This window comes from Oryctolagus cuniculus, chromosome 1, assembly GCF_051225735.1.
Source record: "Oryctolagus cuniculus isolate XC-2025 breed Fujian yellow rabbit chromosome 1, ASM5122573v1, whole genome shotgun sequence".
Lineage (NCBI taxonomy): Eukaryota > Metazoa > Chordata > Mammalia > Lagomorpha > Leporidae > Oryctolagus > Oryctolagus cuniculus.
Genome location: NC_142867.1, coordinates 7,767,618 through 7,778,266, shown reverse-complemented (window position 1 = coordinate 7,778,266; position 10,649 = coordinate 7,767,618). Strand labels below are relative to the sequence as shown.

Sequence of the window (10,649 nt, the reverse complement as noted above, 5' to 3'; positions counted from 1 at the left end):
CTCTCACTCCTTAAATCAAAATTCACAACTGTGATACTAAAGAACTTACAATCAGTATTTTCCGAGGAAATTTTCAAAAGAACTTCACTTTTGATTCTCTCAAATTATATATTCTGGAAGCTACTGTATATCTTGCAGATTTATTTTGTTTTGTTTACAGAGGATGTGGATATCAAAGTCCAATGCTAGCTTTTGGCACTGTTGACATCATGGATTTTCACAAAGTTGAAATTTAAACAGATTTGTGTGCAGTTGTAATGATCCAATGAAAATATCTCTTTTTGACTTGAATTCAGAAAACCACCTAACTCAGCCCCAAATAATGTGCAGAATCACTCCCACAACCCTGCTGTGTGATCAACGCTGTCTAGAGTCACCTGATACAAGGAAACTATCTCTTTGATTTTTTTTTTGCATAGAGACATTGTGCCAGTTCTCAGGGATCACCCATTCAGTCCCAATGGCCTTTCAGGATCTCCTAGATCAAATTGGTGGCCAGGGGAGATTCCAGATCCTTCAGACAGCTTTCTTTGTAATCTTAACCATTGTAACTTATCCTCAGTTTCAGTTGGAGAACTTCACTGCAGCCATCCCTGGGCATCGCTGCTGGGTCCCTCTCCTGGACAACCACACTATCTCTGACAATGACACTGGACTCCTCAACAAAGATGCCCTTCTAAGAGTCTTCATCCCACTGGACGCGAACCTGAGGCCAGAGAAGTGCCGTCGCTTCATCCGTCCCCAGTGGCAGCTCCTTCATCTGAACGGGACCTTCCCCAATATAAGTGAGTCAGACACAGAGCCCTGTGTGGATGGCTGGGTGTACGATCAGAGCTCCTTCCACTCCACCATCGTGACTAAAGTAAGAGACCCTATTTTTCTCTGATGTGTACAAGACCTGGGTGTTTAGAAAGTCATGAATATGCTTCAAGCCTTTAATAACCCATGTAGGTGCTTATTTTTCATTTGTTCAGCCACTAATTGCTTCTCTATTAAGTGTCAGAGAACTACATGTTTAATGAGTCTACTGAAGTCAAAAATAGAAATGTCCCTGCTATCAGGTGCTTTCTGTCACAATTTAAATAATGCATATATTTTGTTTTAAATGGTATGCTAAGTCAGTAAAGCTCAGCCTTGATCTCAAATGAGAACTGTCCTGGGAGACTGATCAAACTCTCAGTGCTCAAACCAATAGCCCTAGAACAGTCATATACGGAGGTCTATAGTGATGTTATCTAAAACCCAGTAAGTTCTTAAACATCCTCAAATGGTTACACTGTGTGGCCAGGTTTGAGAGCTAGTTTGTGTGAAGTAAAAGGGATCATTCATATAACTTTCAGCATTGGGCAGGATTCTTAGAGAAAATTACATTTGAAGTGTAACTGAATGGCAAAATTCAGGTAATATGGGAAAGGGAAGCTAAAGAAGAAGACAGATACCTGACATACTAAACTTGCAGTCTAGTTAAGGGATTTTGATCAGGTTACAATGAGGGATTATAAATTCTGCTATGCTGGTTCCTTCTCTTCTAGTGGGACCTGGTATGCACATCTCAATCACTGAATTCAGTGATTAGATTCATAGTCATGACTGGAATGCTAGTGGGAGGCATCCTATGTGGCCATTTAACAGACAGGTGAGTGTCTGTTTCACAACTGTCTTCATTAGTATGTATTTTCATCAGTTTATGAGTCATTCATTTCTTATGAAATTTTTTTGCAAATTACCCTGTCTTGGGGATGACTTAGTCTCCAGGCACCTATAAACACAACTGGAAAATTGCAATCAATGCGCTAAGGGCTGTTTTCAAAACTTTGTGTTCTGAGTACAGTGTAAGACATGAAAAGGACATCTCCATAAGACACAGTGGTATTTCAGGAGAGGGTTTAGAAAGAAGGTGCCAGAACATGTAGCTTAGATCGATGATTAAGAGTTAACTATGGAGCCGGCGCCGCGGCTCACTAGGCTAATCCTCCGCCTTGTGGCGCCGGCACACCGGGTTCTAGTCCCGGTCGGGGCGCCGGATTCTGTCCCGGTTGCCCCTCTTCCAGGCCAGCTCTCTGCTGTGGCCAGGGAGTGCAGTGGAGGATGGCCCAGGTGCTTGGGCCCTGCACCCCATGGGAGACCAGGAGAAGCACCTGGCTCCTGCCATCGGATCAGCGCAGTGCACCGGCCGCGGCGGCCATTGGAGGGTGAACCAACGGCAAAGGAAGCCCTTTCTCTCTGTCTCTCTCTCTCTCACTGTCCACTCTGCCTGTCAAAAAAAAAAAAAGAGTTAACTATGGAAACAGAAGAGGGTGATGTTGCAATACTTGGCATTCAACCTAACTGAAGACATAGATATGGAAAATAATGTTGTCAGCACTGACCAGAGCTACTGCATTCTGTCCTTCCTGGACACCAGGCACAGACTTCATGTCTTGGTTGCCCAAGTCTGTCGGGTAGGCATTGCTATGACACTCATGTGTCATTGGTGGAGTGTTAACAATTTTTGCCACCATTCTTAATTTTTTTAAAAGATAGCCTTTCTAACATTAAATTGTTTAAAAAGATGTATTTATTTATTTTGAAAGTCGGAGTTACAGAGAGAGGGAGAGAGAGATTTTCAACATGCTGCTTCACTCCCCAAGTGGCTGCAACAGCCAGTGCTGAGCCAGGCTGAAGCCAGGAGCCAGGAGCTCCATCCTGGGCTTCCATGTAAGTGGCAGGGGGACAAGCACTGAGGCCATCTTTCGTTGCTTTTCCCAGGCCATTAGCAGGAAGCTGGACTGGAAGTGGAGCAGCCAAGACTTGAACCAGCACCCATATGGGATGCCAGAGTCGCAGGCAGCAACTTCACCTGCTATGCCAAATGCCAACCCCTAAAGTTAAGTTTTAAAATAATGTACAGTAACCAATATAACAACTGATACCATAGTTGTAGAGTTATAAGTTTGGGGGATTTTGTGCCTTGTATTACATCTTCCAAAATAAACAACCATTGCCATGCCCAACCATGCATCCCCTGAGGAATAAAAGGAGGTTAAGATGCACCTTACTCGGCTGGGGCCGCAGCTTACTAGGCTAATCCTCCACTTGCGGCACTGGCACCCCGAGTTCTAGTCCTGGTCGGGGCGCCGGATTCTGTCCCAGTTGCCCCTCTTCAAGTCCAGCTCTCTGCTGTGGACCGGGAAGACAGTGGAGGATGGCCCAGGTGCTTGGATGCCTGCACCCACATGGGAGACCAGGGGGAAGCACCGGTGTAGTGCACTGGCCGTAGCGGCCATTTGCGGGGTAAACTAACGGAAGGAAGACCTTTCTCTCTGTCTCTGTCTCTCTCTCTCACTGTCTAACTCTGCCTGTAAAAAAAAAGATACACCTTTCTATTCCCCAGCATCATGTCACTTACCTCAGCTGCAGGCTGTGCTGTCCAGAGCTATAACCACAACGTATTTAGAAAACCAGTTCAGAGTCAGAGTGTTCATTCCAAGAGTTCAGTAACTCAGCACTATGAGAGTGTCACAAGAAAATGCAGATAGATCCATTTGATGGATCACAGGTGATGAAAACAGGGAATTAGAGGAGCCTGGTACTTGATGGCATGAAAAACTAAATTAATCTGCAGGGTCAACATCATTTAAGTATTTTGAAATTTATCATGAAGCTGAGGGTAAACCCTAAATGATACTAAATTATATTGTAAGGAGAGGGGTATGATGAAATTGATATATTTGAAATAATGCATATGACTTTTTATAATATCCAAAGCTAAAAATCATCTAGAATCCTACTAATTATAAAATGTTGAGTTAAATAGGGGTCAGCACTGTGGCATAGCAGGTAAAGCTGCCACCTCACAGTGCTGGCATCCCATATGGGTACCAGATCTAGTCCTGGCTGCTCCCCTTCTGATCCAGCTCTCTGCTATGGCCTGGGAAAGCAGTAGAGGATGGCCCAAATCCTTAGGCCTCTTTATGCACATGGGAGATCCAGAAGAAGCTCCTGGCTCCTGGCTTCAGATTGGCAAAGCTCCAGCCATAGCAGCCATCTGGGGAGTGAACCAGCAGATGAAGACCTCTCTCTCTCTCTGCCTCTGCCTCTCTGTATTCTGCCTTTTGAATAAATAAATATTTTTTAAAAGGCCTAAATAATACTCAGAATATTCTGTTGGTTGGTTCTGATACAGCAAAAGGAACGAATAAACTATTTTTGGTAGTAATGTGAATGAGTGTCAAACCAGTGTATTATTTGAAAGGCTTAGTGATAGAGGGAGGGAGAGACAGAGACAGAAAGAGATCTTCCATCTTCTGGTTCACTCCCCAAATAGCCTCAATGGCCAGGGCTGGGCCAGACTGAAGACAAGAGCCAGGAATTCCATCTGGATCTCTCATTTGTGTGACAGGGGCCCAAGTACTTGGACCTTTCACCATTTCTTTCTCAGGCACATCAGCAGGGATCAAGATCAGAACCAGAGCAACTTGAACTGGTGCTCTGATATGGGATGCCAGTGTCACAGTTGGCTCAACCCACTGTGCCACAACACCAGCCCCAACATCAAACCATTTTGTGAAGTGCAGCAGACAACAAGAATGATTACATACCATACCATTTCACTTACCTGAAAATCAGAAACAGGCAACAGGACTGTGGTGTTGGGAGTCAGAAAGTGGTTCCTTTTTTAGAAATTCATTGAGATTGCTTTGAATAGTTCAGATAATGTATTACTCAGCTCTTCGTTATTTTAAAATACCTGAGAGGAGCAATGTAGGATGGAAAAAAGTTTATTTTGTTTATATTTTGGGGATTCACAATCCAAGATTCTGTGGTCCTATTTTTTTTTTACAGGCAGAGTGGACAGTGAGAGAGAGAGAGACAGAGAGAAAGGGCTTCCTTTGCCGTTGGTTCACCCTCCAATGGCCGCTGTGGCTGGCACACCGCACTGATCTGAAGGCAGGAGCCAGGTGCTTCTCCTGGTCTCCCATGGGGTGCAGGGCCCAAGCACTTGGGCCATCCTCCACTGCACTCCCGGGCCACAGCAGAGAGCTGGCCTGGAAGAGGGGCAACCGGGACAGAATCCAGTGCCCCAACCGGGACTAGAACCCGTTGTGCTGGCGCTGCAAGGCGGAGGATTAGCCTAGTGAGCCACGACGCTGGCCTCGGTGGTTCTATTTTTTAAAAGGTTTTACTTATTTATTTGAGAGGTAGAGTTACAGAGAGAAGGAATAAAATCCTCCATCTGGTGGTCCGCTCCCTAGATGGCCACAATGGCCAAGGCTGGGCCAGACTAAAGCCAGGAACAAGAGCTTCCTGCAGAGCGTCTGACAGAGGCCAGCAGTAGTGGAGCAGGCACAGAGGAACAAACCTGTGGTGACCCAGGAAGCAGAGAGAGAAACTGGGCCAAACATGTCTTAAGTAACCAACCTTCACGTGAGAACTACCTTGAAAGATCAAACCCCCTCTGACTTAAAGGTCAGGTCCACCTCTTGGATGCCATAATTAGATCAAGACTCCACCATATCCCATCGACCATAATTCATTAACTGTTAACATAAGATTTTGAGGGCTTAAAGCTATGTATGAACTTGGGGAGCCAAATCCTATTTAATCCATAACAGGTAAGATTGCCATTTTTAAAAATATTGAATTCTCTGATCTAATAATAGGATGGTGTTCTCACTAAATTTAGGACATCTTTAGTTTTTCGTGTAATATTTCCCAGTTTCTAAGAAAAGTCATGCATTGTTTTCATGAAATTTATTCCTATTTAACTAGTTGGTGAGGCTATAAGTTTAATGTTGTTTTAATTTCTGACTAGTCAGCCGGCGCCGCGGCTCACTAGGCTAATCCTCCGCCTTGCGGCGCCAGCACACCGGGTTCTAGTCCCGGTTGGGGCGCCGGATTCTGTCCCGGTTGCCCCTCTTCCAGGACAGCTCTCTGCTGTGGCCCAGGAGTACAGTGGAGGATGGCCCAAGTGCTTGGGCCCTGCACCCCATGGGAGACCAGGAGAAGCACCTGGCTCCTGCCATCAGATCAGCGCGGTGCGCCGGCCACGACGGCCATTGGAGGGTGAACCAACGGCAAAGGAAGACCTTTCTCTCTGTCTCTCTCTCTCTCTCTCACTGTCCACTCTGCCTGTCAAAAAATAAAAAAATAAAAAATAAAATAAATAAAAAAATAATTTCTGACTAGTCATTACTACTACATACAAACACAATTAATTTAAATATATTAAACTTCCATTCTGCCACCTCAGTAAATTCACTTATTAGCTCTAGTCATGCTATTGTGGATTCCTTAAAGCATCCTACATAATCATACTGTCTTCATGTAGTTCTGCTTGTTATTTTCTGACTTTTGTCTTTTTTTTTTTTTTTTTTTTGGACAGGCAGAGTGGACAATGAGAGAGAGAGAGACAGAGAGAAAGGTCTTCCTTTTCCATTGGTTCACCCCCCAGTGACCACTGCGGCCTGCACGCTGCGGCCGGCGCACCGCGCTGATCCGAAGCCAGGAGCCAGGTGCTTCTCCTGGTCTCCCATGCAGGTGCAGGGCCCAAGGACCTGGGCCATCCTCCACTGCACTCCCTGGCCACAGCAGAGAGCTGGACAGGAAGAGGAGCAACCGGGACAGAATCCAGCACCCCGACCGGGACTAGAACCCGGGGTGCCGGCGCTGCAGGCGGAGGATTAGCCTAGTGAGCCGCAGCGCCAGCCCTGACTTTTTGTCTTTTACTCTTTTTCTAAAAGTAGGTAGGACCTTTACTACAATGTAATTTTAAATGATGGGTCCTGATGCCTTTGCTTTACTTCTGATCTTAGGTAGAATATGTTGAATCTCTTACTAATATACATAGGATTGTGTTGGGTGCCCTGGATAAAGGTTGAATGATTCCCTTATATTTAAAAATTTTGAGTATTTTTATTTTGAAATAATTTTGACCTCATGTAAATATTAACGGAGATATACAATAGACCATCTAAGGGCCAGAGAATAAATTTACATAAAACTCTTTGAGAAATTAAGGCATTCAAAGTAATCACATCCATGGGGAAACAGAGACAGCCGGGTCTGTCTGCTTGAGATGCATGCTCAGGAAACCGTAAGCTTGCACAGAGGCTGATCTCTGTGTGAGTCTCCTGAAGACTTCAAGGACTGAGAGTGGGAGTTTAACGTAGAGGTTAAGATGCTTGCATCCCACATTGGGAGGCCTGGGTTGGATTCCCAGCTCTGGCTCCTGCCTCCAGCTTCCTGCTATTGCAGACACTGAGAGGCAGCAGTGATGGCTCAAGTCATTGGATTCATATCAGACACCTGGATTGCGTTCCAGCTCCAGGTTATGGCCCTGGCCCTGCACTGGCTATTGCAGGCATTTGGGAAGTGAACCAATGGATGAGATTCCTGTATCTCTGTCTTTTTCCATCTCTACTCCTTCAAATAAATAACAGTAATTTAAAAAATAAACAGGCCAGTGCCACGGCTCAATAGGCTAATCCTCTGCCTACGGTGCCAGCACACCAGGTTCTAGTCCCGGTTGGGGCACCAGATTCTGTCCCGGTTGCCCCTCTTCCAGTCCAGCTCTCTGCTGTGGCCCGGGAGTGCAGTGTAAGATGGCCCAAGTGCTTGGGCCCTGCACCCCCATGGGAAACCAGGATAAGCACCTGGCTCCTGGCTTTGGATCAGCACTGTGCGCTGGCCACAGTGCACCAGCTGCAGCGGCCATTGGGGGGTAAACCAACGGCAAAGGAAGACCTTTCTCTCTGTCTCTCTTTCTCTCACTGAGCACTCCACCTGTCAAAAAAAATAAATAAATAAACAAAAAGGCTTCAAGGAATACCCTACAACAGTCAATCTGCATTGACTAGCAGAGCTCCTGTCTTTCAAGGAAATCTCTATCATAACATTAGCCAACAACAAGTAAGAGGCATCAGTGATCACACAGGCCAAGGAAGAGTTTCTGCCAAATAGTTTGGAAACCTATCAAACAGTGAGTCCTGTCCACTGGCACCCTCTAGAAACTCTACTGATGATTCAGCCTCAGTGTCACAACCACCCATATTAATAACCTCATATTAAAAGGACTCCCAACCCATCAGCAAAACAACAAGTAAATATATTCTTTTTGTTTTATTTTATTTTCTGACAAATATGTGCTCATATTGAAGCAGAATATAGATAAAAATTTAAAAATACATTTTATATCATTCATAACTCACATGTAAGACTATTGGCCTTCAAAACTGTAATGTTGGGCCGGCGCCATGGCTCACCAGGCTAATCCTCCACCTGCAGTGCCAGCACCCCAGGTTCTAGTCCCGGTCGGTGCACTGGATTCTGTCCCGGTTGCTCCTCTTCCAGTTCAGCTCTCTGTTGTGGCCCGCGAGTGCAGTGGAGGATGGCCCAAGTGCTTGGGCCCTGCACCTGCTTGGGAGACCAGGAGGAAGCACCTGGCTCCTGGCTTCGGAACTGCACGCGCGCTGGCCGCAATGCACCGGCCATAGTGGCCACTTGGGGGGTGAACCAACGGAAAAAGGAAGACCTTTATGTCTGTCTCTCTCTCTCTCACTGTCTAACTCTGCCTGTCAAAAAAAACTGTAATGTCATGAGAAAAATAAGTGGATCCACCTTTTCAGATTTCAAAATACTGATTAAAGCATAACAAATGTAATGTGGTAATGGATGGAGAAAAGAAAAGTAACAGCTACAAAGACATTCAGCAGATCTAATGGCAATATGAAAACAGTCGATAGTTTATATACAGAATTATTGTTAATTTTCTTAGCCTTCAGCAACCAGGTGGTCAACCAAATGCTGCTACAGGGATATACTCGGCTCCCCACCTAGGAGATAGTGGCTTGAGACATGGCCCATGGCAACAAAGAGTACCTGAGTACCTTGTAGCACCATGTCAACAGGAAGTAGCTCTAAAGACAGAACAGTGTCCCTCTACCCCTCCTGGACTTTTGGGACTAATGTAATCCCACACAGCTCCTGCTTTATAAAAAACAAAAGAGGGGAATGTTAGTAAAATGGCTGTCTTATTTATGGTGCAATCTACACCCTGACACCATCCCAGGCTCTAGTCCCCTGCCATTGCTGGAAGCCTGGTGGCCACATGGCCCAACCACCAGCGTCAAGCTCCACCCCCATCCTAATGGGATTGGCTGTTCCTACTTCCCTACCCGCCCCCCAGCAAAGTTTTAAAAGGACCGGTTCCTGAACATGTCTCCATGTCTCTCTCTCTCTCTCTCTCTCTCCCTCTTCCTCTCCGTCTCCTAACCTCTGTCTCTGTCTCTGTCTCTCTCTTGTATGCTCTCCTTCTCCCTCTTCTCCTTCTTCACCCCTTCCCTCCAGTCTGTCAGGTTTCCTCCAATAAACTCTTTCCCTTAAAGAAAAATGAAATAAGTCCACCCAAGTAAGAGCTAACTTTAAAATAATTTAGATATATTTATATATTCAACAATATATGGTTTAAATAGAATTGGGGTATGGTCACATGTAATTTTGTAGAGTCTTTTGATATAGATGCTTATCGACATATATCACATTTTCTTTTCAAAGGAATAGTCTTTTCAGATAATTTTGGGAAACATGATATAAAAGAAATAGACAATGATCTTCTCAAGTTATCTTCATTAAACATCGTTATGGTAACAACATTACTATGTTAGTCAATAACTACTCCAGAATCATAATTGGTTACCTTAATAAAGGTTGATTCTCACTGATGTCAGAGTTGAGTGTTTCAAGTGGCCTTTCCAGGCAGCAGCTCAGGGAACAAACTCCTTCCGTTCTTTGACTTTTAAATCTCCAAATTCATTTCCAGTCATGTCAGAGAGAAGAGATAGGACCAAAAGAGAACTTATATGGACAGACTTAAAGTGGCATAAAGATGGTTCTCTCCACAGGCCATATTGAAATGTCATTAAATAAACCCAATTGAATCAAAAAAAACTCAGAAATACAGTCTTCCTTTACATCCAGATTATAAGAAAAGCAGTAATGAACATCTGGCCGGATTGTGCAGTAATAATCAATGAAACAATAGTCTTTACATTTTGTACAACACAAACTTCTTCTGGACATGAAATGTGGACAATCCAATTATCATTCTCCTCATTTTATGAGACTATATTATACCTTAATCATAGTCCTTCTTTATATCGATGCTATTCTAGTCTGAACCAAAATGTAAATATAGAAATTAGAGATATGTGTATGACACTCAAGATGTAAAAGACTTAACAGTAACATAATGTGGGTGTGCCCTGACAGCAGCAAAGATTACAGACCATTTGTCTAACCTCAGCGTCTGTCTATTGGAAGATATAATTGGACATGCCAAATCAGTACATGTCATTTTGTCCATGTTGTCTATGGAAGTGTCATTCCCTTTCCCAGGAACACTTGAAGTAAGAGAATTCAACTTCCTTTTTAAAAATCTTCTGCCTTTCTGTTTTTTGTAAGATTTTTTAAATTTATTTGGCAGGTAGAGTTACAGACAGTGAGAGGGAAAGACAGAGAGAAAGGTCTTCCTTCCATTGGTTCACTCCCCAGATGGCCACAATGGCCGGAGCTGTGCCGATCTGAAGCCAAGAGCCAGGTGCTTCTTCTGGGTCTTCCATGTGGGTCAGGGGCCCAAGCACTTAGGCCATCTTCCACTGCTTTCCCAGAGC

At 44.5% G+C, this 10,649-nt stretch overlaps 1 protein-coding gene across 4 annotated transcripts in view; it reads left to right on the top strand.

Moving 5' to 3' along the window:
* The first annotated feature begins 302 nt into the window (after positions 1 to 302).
* The window catches only part of LOC100344518 (organic anion transporter 7), a 31,099-nt gene continuing 20,752 nt past the window's right edge, over positions 303 to 10,649 (top strand). For 2 of the 4 annotated variants that reach the window (XM_089326069.1, XM_089326067.1), the window contains exons 1-2: positions 651 to 785; positions 1,533 to 1,636. In XM_089326069.1, the coding sequence (XP_089182195.1) occupies positions 1,587 to 1,636 (50 nt within the window). In that variant the 5' untranslated portion in view covers positions 651 to 785; positions 1,533 to 1,586. Of the gene's footprint in view, positions 863 to 1,532; positions 1,637 to 10,649 lie in introns of all 4 variants that reach the window. The other 2 variants (XM_008274344.5, XM_008274345.5) reach the window with 2 other exon arrangements.